Raw genomic sequence first — 25,362 nt, forward strand, 5'->3', positions numbered from 1 at the left:
TGCTAAAAGTATCAAATGGTTTACAAATAAGTCATATACCTTTATTATGTAATTTGATATATATGCTTTTACTGTTAAAACCACAATCTATGCTAACATGACAATATTGCAAAAATTGGCTACAGAAAAGATATGTAAACAAGATATATCAAAATAAAGAAATCTCCCAGTGGGGAGTAGGAGACAGTTGAGCACTTTTTTAAAGGGTGTTCCTACACCAGCTTTAAGTATAATTAACTTGTCTGTTACTTGCCTGAGTACACGGTCACTTTAAGAATGATCATTCAAAAACATATCTGGCTAATATTCTTAAAGGGTCATCGTACTGTCAATTTTCCCATGCTTTAATGAGTCACTATTCCATTTTACCTGCTGTAGTGTATAAAATTATTTACAAATATATCTTTATATTAACATTAACATTGTGCTCATTGTGCTCTCTTCCGTGCAGTTGTGCATGGCACTGAACTAATTGGCTAAAATGCAAGTCAATAGATAATAAATATCCATGTGATCAGAGGGCTGTCAAAAGAGGCTTGGATACAAGGTAATCACAGAGGTTAAAAGTATATTAACTCCTTAAGGACCGGGCATTTTTGACAAAAACTTCCCCAAAAGACAAGAGCATTTTTAGCATTTTTGCCGTCACTACATTTAAACAGAAATAGAGCCTTTTTTATATTTACCTATCAAAACTATATATATATATTTTTTTGTAGACAACCCAAAGTATTGATCTAGGCCCATTTTGGTATATTTCACACCACCATTTCACTGCCAAATGCGATCAAATAAAAAAAATTGCGGCCCTCTCTGCATCGACATCTCTGCAAATCTATTTCTATTATACAGATTTTTACAAAATAAACACAAACCATTAATTGCCAAAAATGGTGAATCTCAACTGCAAACCCCCCCCCCCCAAAAAAAAAACAAAAATACCAAAGGTAATAATGTGTTCTATTGTTATTGTTCTTGCTTAGAAATTCAAGTTTATGGAGGTAAATGGAAATGCTTGATGATGTTCCTCTAACATGTGTATCATAAAGCTTTGCTCAAAGTAACCTATTAATGCATATAGCTAATTTAGAATTGCAGTCAAATGTCTCCATTTGGCAATTATTTCCTTGTAAAAAAAAAGTAATCTTATATCTGTGTAAAATATCACTCAGTTATTATTTAGTAGAACAATATATGCACATTATACCTGTATACTGTACAATAGCCGGGTTAGATTTTGGATAGCTTGTAGAACCTGGAAAAAAAAGAAACGTAAGATTGCTTGATACCACTAATTCAAAATGCACACCTATCTCTGACATCCAATAGCTGGTATATATATTTCATAAAATAAAAAAGCAGAAGGACTTTAAGTAATCATTTTTCATTTGTACTCCAAAACATTCCAAACCACTATATAAAAAGACACTATAAAAACAAAATCTAGGTGCTGAATTGAGATGAAATAGAGTGTGTGGTTGGGTGAGAGTGATGTCATGAAGATTAACATGAGTCAAAGACAAGTAGGTAAACAGCCTAATTTGTGCAGTATGCCACAGATCTTAGGGGGAAAATTATATGATGATTCTCTACATAACTGCAGCAGATCTTAGGGGGTAAATAATATGATTCTCTACATAACTGCAGCAGATCTTAGGGGTAAATAATATGATTCTCTACATAACTGCAGCAGATCTTAGGGGGTAAATGATATGATTCTCTACATAACTGCAGCAGATCTTAGGGGGTAAATTATATGATTCTCTACATAACTGCAGCAGATCTTAGGGGTAAATAATATGATTCTCTACATAACTGCAGCAGATCTTAGGGGGGTACATTTTATAATATTCTACATAACTGCAGCAGACCTTAGGGGCTAAATGATATGATTCTCTACATAACTGCAGCAGATCTTAGGGGTAAATAATATGATTCTCTACATAATTGCAGCAGATCTTAGGGGGTAAATGATATCATTCTCTACATAACTGCAGCAGATCTTAGGGGTAAATGATATGATTCTCTACATAACTGCAGCAGATCTTAGGGGTAAATGATATGATTCTCTACATAACTGCAGCAGATCTTAGGGGTAAATGATATGATTCTCTACATAACTGCAGCAGATCTTAGGGGTAAATGATATGATTCTCTACATAACTGCAGCAGATCTTAGGGGTAAATGATATGATTCTCTACATAACTGCAGCAGATCTTAGGGGTAAATGATATGATTCTCTACATAACTGCAGCAGATCTTAGGGGTAAATGATATGATTCTCTACATAACTGCAGCAGATCTTAGGGGTAAATGATATGATTCTCTACATAACTGCAGCAGATCTTAGGGGTAAATGATATGATTCTCTACATAACTGCAGCAGATCTTAGGGGTAAATGATATGATTCTCTACATAACTGCAGCAGATCTTAGGGGTAAATGATATGATTCTCTACATAACTGCAGCAGATCTTAGGGGTAAATGATATGATTCTGTACATAACTGCAGCAGATCTTAGGGGTAAATGATATCATTTTCTACATAACTGCAGCAGATCTTAGGGGTAAATGATATGATTCTCTACATAACTGCAGCAGATCTTAGGGGTAAATGATATGATTTTCTACATAAATGCACCAGATCTTAGGTGGTAAATTATATGATTTTCTATATAACAGCAGCAGGATTGGCAGAGAGGTGCAGCAGATCAGGAGTGATGTGAAGATCAGTACATGACCACAAAGCAAAGCATGCTGCAAAATATAAAAATCTTCATATCAATGAAGACTAAAAGAACACTGAATTCTTAAGTTGTATTTTATAGTGCCTTTTTGGGCCGGGTTTATTTGTGTCGAAGTGAAAACCCAGATATTTGTGTTTTGCACCTTGACACAAATAAATCCAGCGCTGAAAAAGAGCTGCTGCCTGTGGCCACATTCGACATTTTTTTCTAAAATAAATGCCAAAAATGAAAAAAACATAATTTATGCTTACCTGATAAATTTATTTCTCTTGTAGTGTGTTCAGTCCACGGGTCATCCATTACTTATGGGATATATTCTCCTTCCCAACAGGAAGTTGCAAGAGGATCACCCAAGCAGAGCTGCTATATAGCTCCTCCCCTCACATGTGATATCCAGTCATTCGACCGAAACAAGACGAGAAAGGAAAAACTATAGGGTGCAGTGGTGACTGGAGTTTTAATTAAAATTTAGAACTGCCTCAAAAAAGACAGGGCGGGCCGTGGACTGAACACACTACAAGAGAAATAAATTTATCAGGTAAGCATAAATTATGTTTTCTCTTGTTAAGTGTGTTCAGTCCACGGGTCATCCATTACTTATGGGATACCAATACCAAAGCTAAAGTACACGGATGATGGGAGGGACAAGGCAGGAACATTAAACAGAAGGAACCACTGCCTGAAGAACCTTTCTCCCAAAAACAGCCTCCGAAGAAGCAAAAGTGTCAAATTTGTAAAATTTTGAAAAGGTATGAAGTGAAGACCAAGTTGCAGCCTTGCAAATCTGTTCAACAGAGGCCTCATTCTTAAAGGCCCAGGTGGAAGCCACAGCTCTAGTGGAATGAGCTGTAATTCTTTCAGGAGGCTGCTGTCCAGCAGTCTCATAGGCTAAACGTATTATGCTACGAAGCCAAAAAGAGAGAGAGGTGGCCGAAGCCTTTTGACCTCTCCTCTGACCAGAATAAACGACAAACAGAGAAGAAGTTTGCCGAAAATCTTTAGTTGCCTGTAAGTAGAACTTCAGGGCACGGACTACGTCCAGATTATGCAAAAGACGCTCCTTCTTTGAAGAAGGATTAGGACATAATGATGGAACAACAATCTCTTGATTGATATTCCTGTTAGAAACAAACTTAGGTAAAAACCCAGGTTTAGTACGCAGAACTACCTTGTCTGAATGAAAAATCAGATAAGGAGAATCGCAATGTAAGGCAGATAACTCAGAGACTCTTCGAGCTGAGGAAATAGCCATCAAAAACAGAACTTTCCAAGATAAAAGCTTAATATCAATGGAATGAAGGGGTTCAAACGGAACACCCTGAAGAACTTTAAGAACCAAATTTAAGCTCCACGGAGGAGCAACAGTTTTAAACACAGGCTTAATCCTAGTTAAAGCCTGACAAAACGCCTGGACGTCTGGATTCTCTGCCAGACGTTTGTGTAAAAGAATAGAGAGAGCAGAAATCTGTCCCTTTAACGAACTAGCGGATAAACCCTTTTCTAAACCTTCTTGTAGAAAAGCCAATATCCTAGGAATCCTAACTTTACTCCATGAGTAACTCTTGGATTCACACCAATATAAATATTTACGCCATATCTTATGGTAAATTTTTCTGGTAACAGGTTTCCGAGCCTGTATTAATGTGTCAATAACCGACTCCGAAAAACCATGCTTTGATAGAATCAAGCGTTCAATCTCCATGCAGTCAGCCTCAGTGAAATTAGGCTTGGATGGTTGAAAGGACCCTGAATTAGAAGGTCCTGCCTCAGAGGCAGAGACCATGGTGGACAGGACGACATGTCCACTAGGTCTGCATACCAGGTCCTGCGTGGCCACGCAGGCGCTATCAGAATCACTGATGCTCTCTCCTGTTTGATCCTGGCAATCAGTCGAGGTAGCAACGGAAATGGTGGAAACACATAAGCCATGTTGAAAACCCAAGGGGCTGCTAGTGCATCTACCAGCACCGCTCCCGGGTCCCTGGATCTGGATCCGTAACAAGGAAGCTTGGCGTTCTGGCGAGATGCCATGAGATCCAGCTCCGGTTCGCCCCAACGAAGAATCAGTTGAGCAAACACCTCCGGGTGAAGTTCCCACTCCCCCGGATGAAAGGTCTGGCGACTTAGAAAGTCCGCCTCCCAGTTCTCCACGCCTGGGATGTAAATCGCTGACAGGTGACAAGAGTGAGACTCTGCCCAGCGAATTATCTTCGAGACTTCCAACATCGCTAGGGAACTCCTGGTTCCCCCTTGATGATTGATGTAAGCCACAGTCGTGATGTTGTCCGACTGAAATCTGATGAACCTCAGTGTTGCTAACTGAGGCCAAGCTAGAAGAGCATTGAATATTGCTCTTAATTCCAGAATGTTTATTGGAAGGAGTTTCTCCTCCTGAGTCCATGATCCCTGAGCCTTCAGGGAGTTCCAGACTGCACCCCAGCCTAGTAGGCTGGCATCTGTTGTTACAATCATCCAATCTGGCTTGCGAAAAGTCATTCCTTTGGACAGATGAACCCGCGACAACCACCAGAGAAGAGAATCTCTGGTCTCCTGGTCCAGATTTATTAAAGGGGACAGATCTGAGTAATCCCCATTCCATTGACTTAGCATGCATAGTTGCAGCGGTCTGAGATGCAGGCGCGCAAATGGCATTATGTCCATTGCCGCGACCATTAAGCCGATTACTTCCATGCACTGAGCTACTGATGGGCTCGGAATGGAATGAAGGACACGGCAAGCATTTAGGATTTTTGATAACCTGGACTCCGTCAGGTAAATCTTCATCTCTACAGAATCTATAAGAGTCCCTAGAAAGGGAACCCTTGTGAGTGGGAACAGAGAACTCTTTTCCATGTTCACTTTCCACCCATGCGACCTCAGAAATGCTAAAACTATCTCTGTATGAGACTTTGCATTTTGAAAACTTGACGCTTGTATCAGAATGTCGTCTAGGTACGGAGCCACCACTATGCCTCGCGGTCTTAGTACCGCCAGAAGCGAGCCCAGAACCTTTGTAAAAATTCTCGGGGCCGTAGCCAACCCGAAGGGAAGAGCTACAAACTGGTAATGCCTGTCTAGAAAGGCAAACCTTAGGTACCGATAATGATCTTTGTGAATCGGTATGTGAAGGTAGGCATCCTTTAGGTCCACTGTGGTCATATACTGACCCTCTTGGATCATGGGAAGGATGGTTCGAATAGTTTCCATTTTGAACGATGGAACCCTTAGGAATTTGTTTAAGATTTTCAGGTCCAAGATTGGCCTGAAGGTACCCTCTTTTTTGGGAACCACAGATTTGAGTAAAAACCCTGCCCTTGTTCCGACCGCGGAACCGGGTGGATCACTCCCATTACTAAGAGGTCTTGTACACATCGTAGAAATGCCTCTTTCTTTATCAGGTTTGTTGATAACCTTGACAGATGAAATCTCCCTTGTGGAGGAGAAGTTTTGAAGTCCAGAAGGTATCCCTGAGATATGATCTCCAACGCCCAGGGATCCTGGACATCCCTTGCCCAGGCCTGGGCGAAGAGAGAAAGTCTGCCCCCCGCTAGATCCGTTTCCGGATAGGGGGCCCTTTCTTCATGCTGTCTTAGGGGCAGAAGTAGGTTTTCTGGCCTGCTTGCCCTTGTTCCAGGACTGGTTGCCTTTCCAACCCTGTCTGTAACGAGTAGCAGTCCCTTCCTGTTTTGGAGCGGAGGAAGTTGATGCTGCTCCTGCCTTGAAATTACGAAAGGCACGAAAATTAGACTGTTTGGCCTTTGATTTGGCCCTGTCCTGAGGAAGGGTGTGACCCTTACCTCCAGTAATGTCAGCAATAATTTCTTTCAAGCCGGGCCCGAATAAGGTTTGCCCATTGAAAGGAATATTAAGCAATTTAGATTTAGAAGTTACATCTGCTGACCAGGATTTAAGCCATAACGCTCTGCGCGCCTGGATGGCGAATCCGGAGTTCTTAGCCGTTAGTTTGGTTAAATGCACAACGGCATCCGAAACAAAAGCATTAGCTAGCTTAAGGGCTTTAAGCTTGTTCATAATCTCATCCAATGGTGCTGTGCGAATAGCCTCTTCCAGAGACTCAAACCAGAATGCCGCCGCAGCAGTGACGGGCGCAATGCATGCAAGGGGCTGTAATATAAAACCTTGTTGAACAAACATTTTCTTAAGGTAACCTTCTAATTTTTTATCCATTGGATCTGAGAAAGCACAACTATCCTCCACCGGGATAGTGGTACGCTTGGCTAAAGTAGAAACTGCTCCCTCCACCTTAGGGACCGTCTGCCATAAGTCTCGTGTGGTGGTGTCTATTGGGAACATTTTTCTAAATATCGGAGGAGGGGAAAAGGGCACACCGGGTCTATCCCACTCCTTGCTAATAATCTCTGTAAGCCTTTTAGGTATAGGAAAAACGTCAGTACACACCGGTACCGCATAGTATTTATCCAGCCTACATAATTTCTCTGGGATTGCAACCGTGTCGCAATCATTCAGAGCCGCTAACACCTCCCCTAGCAATACACGGAGGTTCTCAAGCTTAAATTTGAAATTTCTGAATCCGGTCTCCCCGGATCAGATCCGTCACCCACAGAATGAAGCTCTCCGTCCTCATGTTCTGCAAATTGTGACGCAGTATCGGACATGGCTCTCGTGTCATCGGCGCGCTCTGTCCTAAACCCAGAGCTATCGCGCTTGCCTCTTAGCTCAGGCAAATTAGATAATACTTCTTTCATAACATTAGCCATATCATGCAAAGTGATTTGTAAGGGCCTTGATGTACTTGGCGCCACAATGTCACGCACCTCCTGAGCGGGAGGCGAAGGTACTGACACGTGAGGAGAGTTAATCGGCATAACTTCCCCCTCGTTGTCTGGTGATAATTTCTTTACCGGTAAAGACTGACTTTTATTTAAAGTAACATCAATACAATTGGTACACATATTTCTATTGGGCTCCACATTGGCTTTTAAACATAATGAACAAGTAGATTCATCTGTATCAGACATGTTTAAACAGACTAGCAATGAAGGCTAGCAAGCTTGGAAAAAATCTTTCAATAAATTTACAAGCAATAGAAAAAACGCAGCAGCGCTTTTAAAAACACAAAAAAACTGTCACAGTTGAAATAACAATGAACTAATTCAGTTATAGCCAACAATTTAACAGTAAATGTATGAATTTAGCAGAGGATTGCACCCACTAGCAAACGGATGATTAACCCCTCAATACCCAAAACCGGATAATCAATTTAAGATTTAACGTTTTTCTCACAGTCAAACACACTATCACAGGTCTGCTGTGACTGATTACCTCCCTCAAAAATGAATTTTGAAGACCCCTGCGCTCTCTGGAGACGTCCTGGATCAAGGAGGAAGAAGCAGGAAGACTGTGCTAGAATTTTAACTGCGCAACAAGGCGCTAAAAAAGGCCCCTCCCACTCATATTACAACAGTGGGAGACCTGTTACAACGGTTTCTATGTAGAAATATACGATAGCCATGTGGAAAAAAATCATGCCCAAAAGGGTTTATCACCAAAGTACCTCACAAAACGAATAACATGCCAGTAAACGTTTTAAAAAACAACTTTCCAGGGTTATGCAAAGTTATCACTAAGCCTGCTACCAGTCGCTTCTACTGCAGTTAAGGCTCATACATTTGTTTCAGTATTAACAGTATTTTCTCAGTCAGATTCTAGTCCCTAGAAAATAACTCAACTGTGCATACATTTATCAGCCTGATACCAGTCGCTACTACTGCATTAAAGGCTGTACTTACATCATATGGGTAACAGCAGTGTTTTCTTAGTCAATTCCATTCCTCGAAAATATTTACTGCACATACCTCATTTGCGGGGGACCCCGCCTGCTATTCCATTATCTGAAGTTACCCCACTCCTCAGAATTTGCGAGAACAGCCAGTGGATCTTAGTTACGTCTGCTAAGATCATAGAAAAACGCAGGCAGATTCTTCTTCTAAATACTGCCTGAGAGAAAAAAACAGCACACTCCGGTGCCATTTTAAAATAATAAACTTTTGATTGAAGAATAATTAGGTAAAAACTCCTATCTCCTCTCGCGACCTCCTTCTTTGTTGAGACTTGCAAGAGAATGACTGGATATGACATGTGAGGGGAGGAGCTATATAGCAGTTCTGCTTGGGTGATCCTCTTGCAACTTCCTGTTGGGAAGGAGAATATATCCCATAAGTAATGGATGACCCGTGGACTGAACACACTTAACAAGAGAAATGCACATGCTTATTTTATGATTTTTGAAAGATGAATGTTCTTAGCTTGAATACAATCTACTTTTTTGTTTTTATATGTGTAGGACTGTCCACAAATCAAGCTATGGCAGATGTATTTATTAGCGGGTGAGAAATATGTGCCGCTGTTCTGTCGAGAACTCCAATTCCTCCAAAACTCCAATGTGACGTCACTTCCGGTGACTCTTATTTTAATATCTATTTTGCCTCTGTCTGGGGGGCCACCGCAGACCCTTTGGCATACACCCCAAATAAATCTTGGGGAATGAGGTTTACAAGGGGGGCTTTGCACCCCTTAAACCCCCCAGGCGGAGGAAAAATAGATAGTGAAGATAGGCGATTACAGGGCCTATCTGATTGGTTGTGAATCCTGTCACTCACTGGACACGGACCAATCAGATGTATTGAAATACCGGAAGTGATGTCAGATTGGAGTTCTCGACAGAACACCGCCTAGGGATGAGTTGTGCACAAACTTGCATTTCCTATTAGTGTTAACTTGTACAGATTATTTTAACCTTTCTTCATTCAAAAAACATAATTTATGCTTACCTGATAAATTCCTTTCTTCTGTAGTGTGATCAGTCCACGGGTCATCATTACTTCTGGGATATTACTCCTCCCCAACAGGAAGTGCAAGAGGATTCACCCAGCAGAGCTGCATATAGCTCCTCCCCTCTACGTCACTCCCAGTCATTCGACCAAGGACCAACGAGAAAGGAAAAGCCAAGGGTGAAGTGGTGACTGGAGTATAAATTAAAAAACATTTACCTGCCTTAAAAACAGGGCGGGCCGTGGACTGATCACACTACAGAAGAAAGGAATTTATCAGGTAAGCATAAATTATGTTTTCTTCTGTTAAGTGTGATCAGTCCACGGGTCATCATTACTTCTGGGATACCAATACCAAAGCAAAAGTACACGGATGACGGGAGGGATAGGCAGGCTCTTTATACAGAAGGAACCACTGCCTGAAGAACCTTTCTCCCAAAAATAGCCTCAGAGGAAGCAAAAGTGTCAAATTTGTAAAATTTGGAAAAGTATGAAGCGAAGACCAATTTGCAGCCTTGCAAATCTGTTCAACAGAGGCCTCATTCTTGAAGGCCCAAGTGGAAGCCACAGCTCTAGTAGAATGAGCTGTAATTCTTTCAGGAGGCTGCTGTCCAGCAGTCTCATAAGCTAAACGAATTATGCTACGAAGCCAAAAAGAAAGAGAGGTAGCGGAAGCTTTTTGACCTCTCCTCTGCCCAGAGTAAATGACAAACAGAGAAGACGTTTGTCGAAATTCCTTAGTTGCCTGTAAGTAAAATTTTAGAGCACGGACTACATCCAGGTTGTGCAGTAGACGTTCCTTCTTTGAAGAAGGATTTGGGCATAAAGAAGGAACAACAATCTCTTGATTGATATTCCTGTTAGTAACTACCTTAGGTAAGAACCCAGGTTTAGTACGCAGGACTACCTTATCCGAATGAAAAATCAAATAAGGAGAATCACAATGTAAGGCTGATAATTCAGAGACTCTTCGAGCCGAGGAAATAGCCATTAAAAATAGAACTTTCCAAGATAACAACTTTATATCAATGGAATGAAGGGGTTCAAACGGAACGCCCTGTAAAACATTAAGAACAAGGTTTAAACTCCATGGTGGAGCAACAGTTTTAAACACAGGCTTAATCCTGGCCAAAGCCTGACAAAAAGCCTGGACGTCAGGAACTTCTGATAGACGTTTGTGTAACAGAATGGACAGAGCTGAGATCTGTCCCTTTAATGAACTAGCAGATAAACCCTTTTCTAAACCTTCTTGTAGAAAAGACAATATCCTAGGAATCCTAACCTTACTCCAAGAGTAACCCTTGGATTCACACCAATATAGGTATTTACGCCATATCTTATGGTAAATCTTTCTGGTAACAGGTTTCCTAGCCTGTATTAAGGTATCAATAACTGACTCAGAAAAACCACGTCTTGATAAAATCAAGCGTTCAATTTCCAAGCAGTCAGCTTCAGAGAAGTTAGATTTTGATGTTTGAAGGGACCCTGTATCAGAAGGTCCTGTTTCAGAGGTAGAGACCAAGGTGGACAGGATGACATGTCCACCAGGTCTGCATACCAAGTCCTGCGTGGCCACGCAGGTGCTATTAGAATCACTGATGCTCTCTCTTGTTTGATTCTGGCAATCAATCGAGGAAGCAACGGGAAGGGTGGAAACACGAAAGCCATCCTGAAGTCCCAAGGTGCTGTCAGAGCATCTATCAGGACTGCTCCTGGATCCCTGGATCTGGACCCGTAACGAGGAAGCTTGGCGTTCTGTCGAGACGCCATGAGATCTATCTCTGGTTTGCCCCAACGTCGAAGTATTTGGGCAAAGACCTCCGGATGAAGTTCCCACTCCCCCGGATGAAAAGTCTGACGACTTAAGAAATCCGCCTCCCAGTTCTCCACTCCCGGGATGTGGATTGCTGACAGGTGGCAAGAGTGAGACTCTGCCCAGCGAATTATCTTTGATACTTCCATCATAGCTAGGGAGCTTCTTGTCCCTCCCTGATGGTTGATGTAAGCTACAGTCGTGATGTTGTCCGACTGAAACCTGATGAACCCCCGAGTTGTCAACTGGGGCCAAGCCAGGAGGGCATTGAGAACTGCTCTCAATTCCAGAATGTTTATTGGCAGGAGACTCTCCTCCTGACTCCATTGTCCCTGAGCCTTCAGGGAATTCCAGACGGCACCCCAACCTAGAAGGCTGGCGTCTGTTGTAACAATTGTCCAGTCTGGTCTGCTGAATGGCATCCCCCTGGACAGATGTGGCCGAGAAAGCCACCATAGAAGAGAATTTCTGGTCTCTTGATCCAGATTCAGAGAAGGGGATAAGTCTGAGTAATCCCCATTCCACTGACTTAGCATGCACAGTTGCAGTGGTCTGAGGTGTAAGCGTGCAAAGGGTACTATGTCCATTGCCGCTACCATTAAGCCGATTACCTCCATGCATTGAGCCACTGACGGGTGTTGAATGGAATGAAGGGTGCGGCAAGCACTTTGAAGTCTTGTTAGCCTGTCCTCTGTCAGGTAAATCTTCATTTCTACAAAATCTATAAGAGTCCCCAGGAAGGGAACTCTTGTGAGTGGAACGAGTGAACTTTTCTTTTCGTTCACCTTCCATCCATGTGACCTTAGAAATGCCAGCACTAACTCTGTATGAGACTTGGCAGTTTGAAAGCTTGAAGCTTGTATCAGAATGTCGTCTAGGTATGGAGCTACCGAGATTCCCCGCGGTCTTAGTACCGCCAGAAGAGCACCCAGAACCTTTGTGAAGATTCTTGGAGCTGTAGCCAATCCGAATGGAAGAGCCACAAACTGGTAATGCTTGTCTAGGAAGGCAAACCTTAGGTACCGATAATGATCTTTGTGAATCGGTATGTGAAGGTAAGCATCTTTTAAATCTACAGTGGTCATGTACTGACCCTCTTGGATCATAGGTAAAATTGTCCGAATAGTCTCCATCTTGAACGATGGGACTCTTAGGAATTTGTTTAGGATCTTTAAGTCCAGGATTGGTCTGAAAGTTCCCTCTTTTTTGGGAACCACAAACAGATTTGAGTAAAACCCCTGTCCCTGTTCCGATCGTGGAACTGGATGGATTACTCCCATTAACAAGAGCTCTTGTACGCAGCGTAGAAACGCCTCTTTCTTTGTCTGGATTGTTGACAATCTTGACAGATGAAATCTCTCTCTTGGAGGAGAGTATTTGAAGTCCAGAAGGTATCCCTGAGATATTATCTCTAGCGCCCAGGGATCCTGAACATCTCTTGCCCAAGCCTGGGCGAAGAGAGAAAGTCTGCCCCCCACTAGATCCGATCCCGGATCGGGGGCCCTCAATTCATGCTGTTTTAGGGGCAGCAGCAGGTTTCCTAGTCTGCTTGCCCTTGTTCCAGGACTGGTTAGGTTTCCAGCCTTGTCTGTAGCGAGCAACAGCTCCTTCCTGTTTTGGTGCAGAGGAAGTTGATGCTGCTCCTGCTTTGAAATTACGAAAGGAACGAAAATTAGACTGTCTAGTCTTGGCTTTGTCCTGAGGCAGGGCATGGCCTTTACCTCCTGTAATGTCAGCGATAATCTCTTTCAACCCGGGCCCGAATAAGGTCTGCCCTTTGAAAGGTATATTAAGCAATTTAGACTTAGAAGTAACATCAGCTGACCAGGATTTTAGCCACAGCGCCCTGCGTGCCTGAATGGCGAATCCTGAATTCTTCGCCGTAAGTTTAGTAAGATGTACTACGGCCTCCGAAATGAATGAATTAGCTAGTTTAAGGACTCTAAGCCTGTCCGTAATGTCGTCCAGAGTAGCTGAACCAATGTTCTCTTCCAGAGACTCAATCCAGAATGCCGCTGCAGCCGTGATCGGCGCAATGCATGCAAGGGGTTGCAATATAAAACCTTGTTGAACAAACATTTTCTTAAGGTAACCCTCTAACTTTTTATCCATTGGATCTGAAAAAGCACAGCTATCCTCCACCGGGATAGTGGTACGCTTAGCTAAGGTAGAAACTGCTCCCTCCACCTTAGGGACCGTTTGCCATAAGTCCCTTGTGGTGGCGTCTATTGGAAACATTTTTCTAAATATCGGAGGGGGTGAGAACGGCACACCGGGTCTATCCCACTCCTTAGTAACAATTTCAGTAAGTCTCTTAGGTATAGGAAAAACCTCAGTACTCGTCGGTACCGCAAAATATTTATCCAACCTACACATTTTCTCTGGTATTGCAACTGTGTTACAATCATTCAGAGCCGCTAACACCTCCCCTAGTAATACACAGAGGTTTTCCAGTTTAAATTTAAAATTTGAAATATCTGAATCCAGTCTATTTGGATCAGAACCGTCACCCACAGAATGAAGTTCTCCGTCCTCATGTTCTGCCACCTGTGACGCAGTGTCTGACATGGCCCTAATATTATCAGCGCACTCTGTTCTCACCCCAGAGTGATCACGCTTACCTCTTAGTTCTGGTAATTTAGCCAAAACCTCAGTCATAACAGTAGCCATATCCTGTAATGTGATTTGTAATGGCCGCCCAGATGTACTCGGCGCTACAATATCACGCACCTCCCTCTGAGCGGGAGATGTAGGTACTGACACGTGAGGCGAGTTAGTCGGCATAACTCTCCCCTCGTTGTTTGGTGAAATTTGTACAATTTGTACAGATTGACTTTTATTTAAAGTAGCATCAATACAGTTAGTACATAAATTTCTATTGGGCTCCACTTTGGCATTGCAACAAATGACACAGGTATCATCCTCTGAATCAGACATGTTTAACACACTAGCAAATAAACTTGCAACTTGGAAATACAATTCAATTAGAATAATATTAAAACGTACTGTGCCTTTAAGAAGCACAGAACATCTATGACAGTTGAAAAATTAATAAATTGAAACAGTTATAGCCTCAATCCTTGTAAACAACACAACTTTAGCAAAGGTTAAATCCCATTAGCAAAGATAACAAATTCTGAAAGCAGAAACAAATTACAGAATAAACGTTTTTTATCTCAGTCAAACTATAATTCTCACAGCTCTGCTGAGAGAAATTACCTCCCTCAAAATAAGTTTTGAAGACCCCTGAGCTCTGTAGAGATGAACCGGATCATGCAGGGAATACAATGAATTGCTGACTGAAATATTTGATGCGTAGTAAAAGCGCCAAAAAACGGCCCCTCCCCCTCACACACAGCAGTGAGGGAGAACAGAAACTGTCAGAAAACAGATTAAGCAACTGCCAAGTGGAAAAATAGTGCCCAAACATTTATTCACTCAGTACCTCAGCAAATGAAAACGATTTTACATTCCAGCAAAAACGTTAAACATAATCTCTAGTTATTAAACAGCTTTATGTATTTCTTACAGTGTAATTCTAGTGAAGTACCATTCCCCAGAATACTGAAGTGTAAAGTATACATACATGACATTATATCGGTATGGCAGGATTTTCTCATCAATTCCATTGTCAGAAAATAAAAACTGCTACATACCTCTATGCAGATTCATCTGCCCGCTGTCCCCTGATCTGAAGTTTACCTCTCCTCAGATGGCCGAGAAACAGCAATATGATCTTAACTACTCCGGCTAAAATCATAACAAAAACTCTGGTAGATTCTTCTTCAAACTCTGCCAGAGAGATAATAACACACTCCGGTGCTATTTTAAAATAACAAACTTTTGATTGAAGATATAAAACTAAGTATAATCACCATAGTCCTCTCACACATCCTATCTAGTCGTTGGGTGCAAGAGAATGACTGGGAGTGACGTAGAGGGGAGGAGCTATATGCAGCTCTGCTGGGTGAATCCTCTTACACTTCCTGTTGGGGAGGAGTAATATCCCAGAAGTAATGATGACCCGTGGACTGATCACACTTAACAGAAGAAACAATTGTTAACATCTTTAACTGCAATTCATATTCATATTTGTGATAAACATATTTAAGCTATTTTAGGTAGCACAGAACCTTTTGTTTTTTTCTTTATAAATGCTACTTACCTCAGCCTGATTATTGCTGTGAAAATGTACAGGTTCACTCTAAAAAGACAAACAAAAAACATGAACAGGATAAATAAAAAAAAACTTATCACATTGTTATGCAATACAAATACAAATGGTAATTTAGCACATAAAAAAACTTAATTCATCTGTGGTTTGTGCCAGCTGCCAGAGAAACATTTTGGAACGATTTGAACTATAATTGTCCTCATCAAGAGTCATATTTACTATGTATGTACTTCATATGTAATGTATGTACTACTACGTATGGACCTTCCAACTGTGCCTGATTCTGAGCTCTGTCCTGCTGTCCCTCTGAGACAGTCATTTGTCCCTATTTGCAGATTTTCTCTTAGCCCAAGACATGCCCACAAACTGCCTAGACACACCCACCATCTGACCAGACACACCCACAATCCCACCCACTAACCACCACTCCCAACATGGACCCACCACAAAATGGTGACGGGACCCCATCAACCTTCTGAGTCCCTGATTTCCAACCTAAAACCCAGATGGCCAGGGAGCCACTGGTGCCTTAAAATAATGCCCTGGCACCCTAGTGACCTCAAGAGACTCATGAGAGCCCTAAACTCCCCCCTGCTGGCTCCCACCATCTGCACCTAAAATTTAGCTTGGTGTGACTGGATCGTTTCTAGGCCTTGCAGCTGCAAAACACAAATCCAACTTTTATTTTTGGCTCCTAAATATATGAGCTGGCTCCTAGATTTTTAACAAATTTGTTTAACCCTAATATGTAAGTGCCCCATGTGAATCATGAAATAAAAATATTGGATTTCTTGTCCCTTAAAAGAGAACATTAAACACTATGAAACTCTAGCTCATTTATCCCTTTCCTGTCATCAGCAGAGAAAATTAGAAAAGAAAGCTGGATATTAAAACCCTAGGTTACAACATGGTGGAACCCATTACTTTATACCAGGGGTCAAGTCCTACAAAAAAGGGTGTGGGAACTCAACAAGAATTCCCCCCCTCCCTCACAATTAATATTGTTTTATATACATACATATACACACACACACTGTATTTATATGTATATAGTCCATAAACTTTAGTTAATGAAACCAAATTAAATCAAATGAAGGGTTGAATTGTTGCTTTTGGGCCTGAGTATCCTCCCCCTTAGGAAGCCTATGTGGGACTGCTCTGTATGTCACAGCCCAGCCAAAAGAGGAAATGAAGGGGCAGAGGAACAAAAGATATCAAGTAGAATTATACATTTTGTATTATAAAATATATACACACTTTTTGAAAAAATAATTATGCGGTTTTGCTTGTCACATTGTTTTACTAATAATTATGTTTTTAAAAATATTTCTATTCGAGATTAATATGTCTTCATATGCATTTCAAATTTCATTTTTACATCCCTTTAATTGGGACATGAAATTCAAAATTAAAAACTTTCATGATTTTGATAGAGCATGTAATTTTAAGTGAATGTTCAATTTACTTCTGATAGAAAACTGGCCTTATTTTTTTGCTTTCCTTTGGTGAAAAGCATACCTAAGTAGGCTCAGGACCAGCAATGCTCTACTTGGAGCTAGCTGGTGATTGGTGGCTGCACAATATGGCTCAACAGAAGAGTTCGGCTAACTCCTTTTCAAGAGCTTAACCCCTTTGCAAGAGTATAACACAAAGGTATAGGCAAGCAGACAAGTAATACTAACAACAAAAATGTGTGCTTACCTGATGAATTCTTTTTTTTTTTCTGAATGATGATGGACCACAGTTTTCCATAATATATGGGATATATTTCCTGCCACTAAGAAGAAGTCAAGAACCCATACAAGAGCTTTAGCCCCTCCCATCTCTCTCTCTAGTTTTACATATAGCCAAGTAGAGAATAGGAAAGAAAGGTAGCAAAGCAGGGTCTATAGAGGTGTCATTAGAACTGTCGCCCAAAAAATGAAATGGGCGGGGCCTGTGGACCATTATCATTCTGAAAGAAAAAAAATGATCAGGTAATAATACATTTTGTTTTCTTTCGTAAAATAATGATGGTCCACAGTCCTCCATAACATTGGATTAATAAATAAGCCAATGGTCTAGGTTACGGAAAGGGTGGGCCAATTTTTCTGGCAGTTGTTATTTAGCCGACACTGAGACCTGAAGGACTTTCCTGCCAAAAGCTGCTTGCTAAAAAGCAAAACCTCAAGCGATAAACTCTGAAAAAAGTATGCAGATAAGACATGTTACAGCTTTGCAAATCTGCTACAAGGCCAAGAACAATAACTAGAGGGAGATCGGAGGTGGAAGGATTTAAAGCTCTTGTATGGGTTCTTGACCTCCTCCTAGTGGCGGAAAATATATCCCATATGTTATGTAGGACTGTAGACCATCATCATTTTATGAAACAAATGCTCAGTCTAACACATCACAGCATTTTCTTTAGACACTTTTATGTCACTAAGTTTGTGTTAGCCTCAATCATTTGGCAAACGAGCAGTAAACAAGCAGTCAGGAGCACACGTTCCATCACTCTTAATGGCTTAGCTAAGACAATCTCTGATTGGCTGCATGTTCTGGACCTTGGCACCCACACAAAAGAACTGATATAGGGGCTGCTACAGAACAGGTACATTTATAAGCAAAAATTAAACATATCTAAAATAGGCAGTTTGTAGAAGAGATGTGGCATTACAAGCACATTAAGAAATGATTTAGTGTACTGTAAATCAGGAATCATTTACAGACTTGCCAAATAATTTGTATCTTATACAAATGAAATGTCAGTAAAATAAATCTGAATGTTATTTAGATGATAATTAGGTAACAATGTTGTGCGTGACCAGGCATTTATCAGATCACACCCATCATGCATCAGCTATACTTTCAACTCAAACAGTAATGATCTTTACATAATCAAAAACGCTGATACAATACATACATTTAGGCGTCAAGCCAAACGCCTAAGGAGTTTATATCCAACATATGAAATATGATCATATAAGCTCTTGTGATAGTTGTGTGTTTCCATTGGCAGTAATTGGGTCCCAAGCATGTTAAAATGCTTAATGCTTTAATATCACTTAACTGAATGACAAAGAAAAGGCTCTCACTTTACATTTATTGTTTAAAGTCATAAGTTAATCTTTTAATTGCGAGCAAACGTGTACAGATATTGACGTAGGCATACAATTAAACGTCGCACTGATGCAGATTTAAAGGCTTCACATGATAACTTATAACTCACAATCGTCTTTAAAATCTGCCAATATTTGCACATTCACTTATTTAGTTTCCAGAATGCACAACAATCATATCTGATCTTTAATTGCAGCTTAACTGACTTTTTTTAAAATTTATAACTTACCTCTTGTAAAGAAAAATATAAAAAAAGAATATTTTCCAACAAGAAAGATTTAACTGCATAATTGATAATTAATATCCTACAAGAGGGTAATAAATCAGCACATAACATGCATGGACCAAAGCGTCATAAATACTATTCTATATGCTTGCTGTTAGCACACTTGATCATAAATTACCACATGTGGTTTACTGAGGCCATCTAGTGGTTAAGATTTGTCTTGTCCCATCTCTAAGTTCCTTATGTTTAGCTGCGTGCTTTGGCAGAATATTCTACACAAATTATCTTTAGACCTGTATCACACTGTCTTCAAAATTATAAAAAAAATATACTTTTTTAAATTCAGCAGATGGATTAATGGCAGGATAATGGTGGTCACCACGGGACTGGAGAATCTAGGGTGTCCAGCAAGATATAATTCTGGTATTTATGAGTAAAGCTAAAGTTCCATTGGATAGATGGTCCCTTGTACTAGAGGAAGTGTCATTGTGGGTCTCTTGAGTCCTAGGGTATGGATGTTTAGGCCCAGAAAGAAGTCTAAGGTTGGTCGGGCAGCAGATGTTTAGACTTTGAGGGGTAAATCTAGTGGGGGTGTGGTGTGCTACTGGGGCTTATGCACTAACTAGGGTAGTCTAAGTAGTAAGAAGTTAAATGGACAATTACTTCATAGTATTCAAAGATAAGGAGACCTTGCAGCAGTGAAGGGGTTCCTTCCAGTGATTATACAATACATGCATGTATATGGAACAGGCCACAGTGTCAGGGGGGCATCCGTCATGCAAAACCTGCTGTGTCCACTTGAAAGGAGAAATATTTAAATTTATATGGGACATTGTTTGACTTTCTCAATGAAAAAAAAAAGCTTTTTATGTTGCTATTTATAATAAAAAATAAAGATACTTTTAGTTTTCGGGCTTATGCAGGCATGTAATAGTCCACCAATAGAGATAAAAGTGCAAAAGGAAAACAATCTAAATCAATAGAGCATTTTACTAGATGTTCACCCCTACAAAAGGGTTAAACGCATAGGTAAAGTCCGCTACAGAGTTGTAATGAACTACTAGGAGCTAGCTGAACACATATGGTGGGCCAATGACAGGAGTCATAAGTGGATCTGGGGATACCAGTAGTGGATTGCACTTCCTGAGTCTACATAGGTATGCTTTTAATCAAAGGATAACAAAAGAACAAAAGTATATTTATTTATTGAAGTAAATTGAAAAGTACAAAAAAGTAAATAGAAAGAACAAGCACCATAATAAATATTTGTCAAAGAAGGAACAAGGCTGCACTCAGGTAAAAACTGTGCTTTATTACAAAAAGGAGCTTATAGGGAGCAAGATGGAATTCCAAACCCCACCTACAAGTTCACAAAACAAACACACTAATAAATATTGAACATATAAAAAATACCAGCATAAGACTGTGTGGATACGCTAGAGTCTCAAATGCAAAACACCAACACCATAGGAAATACAATATCAGAGCTCAATCTGATGAGGCCCCTGTGCACACCCTTTGTGGGAGGGGCAAAACGCGTCATGCTCTGGAAATCAATGACATAGTCACTATGTCCGACACAAGCTGTGTGCTGGTTGCAAGTGAAGACGCCGACCTACCTATGCGAAGTGACCGCACAAAGGAAGAGGTACTGAGAGTCCTACCCTAGTTGGCTTGTAGGTCAGGTACGGCTAGAATAAGTCTTACACCCCATTATGCTCTCGTTGTTGGATGTTTATCAGAATTGTTTAGTTTCTCTACTTACCATCAGATGATATGGGAAATTTGGTGGAGCCCCTCAGAGTTTTGTATAAGTGATTAAGAACTGTCACATAGATTTTTTACCTGAGTGCAGCCTTGGTCCTTCTTTGACAAATACTTATTGAATCGGGTCTGGGGGCGTCCCTATAACCCTAGGAACACCCTCCAGACAGCGATCAAATCCAGGAAGCGTAGAAGGCTTCAGGACAGCCGTTGGCTATGACGTTCTATTCTGTCATAATGGCGTTAAAAGGTTAAGACTGCTAGCACCTTAGATAGCGCATTAGATGTCTTCAGGTGCACCTCTACTTATATTCATAGTTTAAGATACATGTTCTGTTTCAAAATGTATTACAGAGCTATGTTTATGGAAAAACAGATGTTCCTATGCTGACTAAAACAATTTGTTCTCTGAGAGTTGTCCCTGTCAGCCTGTGAGCGGGAGAGTTCTATAATTATACACTTCCAGATATTTTCACTAAAGTTTAAACAGTTTTTTCCCATTTTTATGCAAAAATATTTTTCTAATTTTGTTCTTTCATATACGTAATGTGAAAAAAAGTAAATATGTCCCTTTAAGAGAAATAAGATAAACACATTCACTACATTTTCAAGTAGTTTTGTGAATTATTAATAAAGTTGCAGTTTTAAATGATTTTGATCTTGTATGTAGTTATTAATGACATGCGGATATAAATGATGCATTGAAATAACATTATACAGTAGAGCTAACCAAGGTTTGAGAAGACGCAAAAGTAATTGAATAAGAGGGTATTAGGCTAAATAAATGACTCAAATTAACATACAGTAACACAATTACATAGTTTTAATCTTCCAAGTTACATCAAATAAACCTGCACTCTGGATAATTCAATCACAATTACATAGTTTTAATCTTTCAAGTTACATCAAATAAACCTGCACTCTGGATAATTCAATTTTTAAAGGGACATAAAAACCCCAATTTTTTCTTTCATGGTTCATATAGAATACAATATTTTACAACCTTCCATTTATTATCGTGGAATCCTTTGTTGAAGGAGCAGCAATACACTACTGGGAGGTAGCTGAACAAATAAGGTGAGTCAATAACAAGAGGCATAATTGTGCAGCCATTAATCACCAGCTAGCTCCCAGTAGTGCATTATTGCTCCTGAGCCTATCTAAGTAGGCTTTTCAACAAAAGATAACAAGAGTAAAAAGCAAATGAGATATTAGAAGTAAATTGGAAAGTTGTTTAAAATGACATGCTCTGCCATAATTGAGATATGTGTAATTAAAAAAATCAATATACTTTGATTATAACAATTACGTCTACAAATATAATGATGTATGCAGAAAAAGTTTTATCATCTCAATAACTGATCCCTTACACTCATTTCCTCTCAGTACTCCCCAACCCAGATTGTAAATCCCAATATGTTCAGGACCCAAATCTTAAGTGCATCCTGTGGCTGAATTTAATTCAAGTATAAAATAAGAAATACAAATCTTTACCTTGTATTCAGTGTAAGACACATCCACCTCATTCGCTATCCGAGAAATGTTTAGGTCAGCATCACAGTTATTTAGCCGAGTTGCTTTATCTTCTATAGCCAGAGCTAAAAATGTAAAAATATTTATTCAATAAGCAGCTCGTGGGCAAACTGGAAGAAAAATGTGTAACATCTCTTTTATTGCTAAGCAGAATGTATGTAACAGTGGAAAATAAGGGGAATTTATTTATTAAACTGGGATTCAATAAATGTGAATTATTGCTAGATTTCTAAATCAGTTCGTCTATATATGAAACTGATATAGGATGAAAGAACTAGTGGATTGTACAACCACAAACCTTCAGTAGGTAAAACATGCCAGAAACCGTCCCCCACCTGCACACACCCCTCCTCTTCACTTTACATGCAGCCAAGCTTAGAACTATTTGGAGAGTGAAGTAGAAAGTTTGCCTCTACACTTGTAAAACTAAGAGATCAACACATACAATTCAGAAGAATAAAACATAAAGCCACTAGGCTGAGTATAATTAATATATTATGTTTAACATTGTATCTGGCATTTTAAAATTCAACAAATTGTTATGTATTCAGTGGCAGATGACCAATTAGAATTGATTATGTATTTTTGGAACGTTTATATTAAAATCTCAAGGAGTTCAATGTCCCTTTAAACAATGATTATGGCTTCTAAGAAAAGGCAAATCTGAATGTTATCTCACAACTGCAAAATAACATTGCTCAATGCTCATGTATAAACCCTGCCTCTGAACTTCTGTAAAGCTCGACCTAAGGCAAATTATATTTTTGTTTAAATGAAAAATCATTCAAAACAGTAAGTTAATAAAAAAATATGGTGAAGAGAGAAAACAATATATGGAGGCAATCCCTGGATACTGACCCACAGCAGAAAATATATCATCTGAACTTGAGAAGACTATAGATGGAGAATGTCTGACCGCTCATCATATAGGCACAGCTGAGCTGAAAGCATAAAATCCATGGATCTATCCAGATACTCCCTGACATAATACCTTGCCTATTTCTGAGAAAGGAAAGCCAGAAATGCTGTGGAAACCTCAGAGTAATATAATAGACCATATATCCTTTAGAAATCCCCAAGGGAATACTCTAGCACCACAGACAGTGCGCGTGATGAGAGTACCAGGGGCACGCTGAATCCATGAGGTAGCGAGCATGCTATACACAGAGAGTAGTCAAATTTGTATTTATTTATCTGTACAAACGATATCACCTAACTCCAAAAGCTTAGAGGAATATGGCTGCACCTCACTGAAGAGGCCCAATGGAGGGCCAAGGCGATCATCTGAGGTTGCTGTGTTCCTGGTTAAGAGAGGCATTGCCTGGTATTTCTGCGCCGTACTTACTGTAATAGGTCAGATCAGACTGATAATACTTCAGGAAAGTTCTACTGTGAAAAGCATTACTGGGCTAAAAAGAGGCTGCACCCATGTGGTAAATCACCATAGAGCAGGCTAACAATGGTATTGAGCTGGTTGTTTGTTCCTATGAGTGCGCTTCTCTCTGGGTGTATTAAGTTTTCCTAACTCCAAAAGCTGCCAGGAAAAGGAAGGGTGCAAGTAGGAACAGTGGTACCCACAGGATGCCTGGTATGTTCCTACCTACTCCAAGAACAAGACAGTATATCCCACTAGTGACTAAATTCCATGTGGGTGATATAAATCACAATATGCAGTATATTGTTTTGGGAAATAGAAATTAAAAAATGTGAAATATGGAAAAACACTAAACCAATTTAGATTTCCCCCTTCTCAGTTTCTAACTAATAAGTCAGCATCAACATTCATACAAAAATTCCACAATACACCATTATCGACAAAACGGTATTGATCTCTAGGTTCACTCTGAGTGATATTAATGTGCAAGCGTGCAGTGATTCTAAATAATGTGTATATATGCTGTGTGCATAAGAAAATATAGATGACTTCACTTTCAACTCTTGATTCGTATCAGATCCAGGTATACACAATGTAAGTGACGTTTCAGTAGAAAAAATTTTCAAGATGTAAGTGAACAAACAGAGCATATGAAACAACCGGTATAACTTCACTGTTATGTTAATTCACAGGTACAGTCTATGACAAGAGTTTCCTTTTTGTCTTTTCCACAAAGCTCAAATTTGCTCTTCATACAGTTCAAACACTTTACCCCCACACCGGACAATACCTTATAACTTCAGACTGTTCGTCAGACTGTTCGTCCTGTCGGTCCTACTCAATGCAGGGAGGGGAAGCGTGATACTGGCAAGCTCTGTTACTCTCCTTGTGTTTAGGAACGCTGTACGCACCTGGTGTTCAGCTCGATTGATTGCACGTTTACCAGCAGCACTAACACTTGCACTATCACCTCAGAGACTAGGCTGGATGCACAATCCTTTCAATACAGCGATTTCCCAACGCTGAAATAACGAACAACATAGCCACTTTGATGGAAAGGATTGCAAGCTGCACAAAAGATGGATAATTAAAAAATAACAATTTATTGGTTACAATTTAAAAATGTTTAGCACACATCATAGTAGTTCACCCAAGCACACAGGAGAGGCTGCTCTCCGACGCGTTTCCTGCTTCATCAGGGATGAAGTGCTTTTTGTAGCAGGAAACGCGTTGGAGAGCAGCCTCTCCTGTGTGCTTGGGTGAACTACTATGATGTGTGCTAAACATTTTTAAATTGTAACCAATAAATTGTTATTTTTTAATTATCCATCTTTTGTGCAGCTTGCAATCCTTTCCATCAAAGTGGCTATGTTGTCAGTTTCTAACTATGAAAGTTATTTAAAGGTATTTTAAATGACCATAACCAATTAAATAAATGGCACATCTAGAAGACATGGATGACACCTGTTTATCAAAGGTGCAACAAGTGAAACTCACAATCGCATGACAACTCTGCTGCTTCATCAAACGCATTGGCTGCAAGACATCTTTTTGGGGTGCTCGAATTTCCATAATCCTCAGATAACCAAGATATGTTTTCCGTTTGTGATGTCAGAATAGTGTACAGATTTTCAGCTTTAAAAAAAAAAGAAAAAAAAAAAAAGAAAGAAAATTAAAAAAATATAAACACATTGTGATATTTTTTTTTAATAAAAAGCAATCAATAAATATTTGTTAATACCTTGTATACAATATAATTAATTATTAACTCATAAATTGGTTCAATATTTAAAACAGATGACTATAGCCACTAGTACA

General features: G+C 40.0%; 1 protein-coding gene across 4 annotated transcripts in view; it reads right to left on the reverse strand.

Moving 5' to 3' along the window:
* The window catches only part of ARHGEF28 (Rho guanine nucleotide exchange factor 28), an 813,355-nt gene that overhangs the window by 44,783 nt on the left and 743,210 nt on the right, over positions 1–25,362 (reverse strand). For all 4 annotated transcript variants that reach the window (XM_053701420.1, XM_053701419.1, XM_053701422.1 and 1 more), the window contains 4 exons: positions 25,042–25,179; positions 22,131–22,234; positions 15,539–15,577; positions 1,208–1,255 (listed from right to left, as the gene is read on the reverse strand). In XM_053701420.1, the coding sequence (XP_053557395.1) occupies positions 1,208–1,255; positions 15,539–15,577; positions 22,131–22,234; positions 25,042–25,179 (329 nt within the window). The remainder of the gene's footprint in view (positions 1–1,207; positions 1,256–15,538; positions 15,578–22,130; positions 22,235–25,041; positions 25,180–25,362) is intronic.

This window comes from Bombina bombina, chromosome 2, assembly GCF_027579735.1.
Source record: "Bombina bombina isolate aBomBom1 chromosome 2, aBomBom1.pri, whole genome shotgun sequence".
Classification (NCBI taxonomy): Eukaryota; Metazoa; Chordata; class Amphibia; order Anura; family Bombinatoridae; genus Bombina; species Bombina bombina.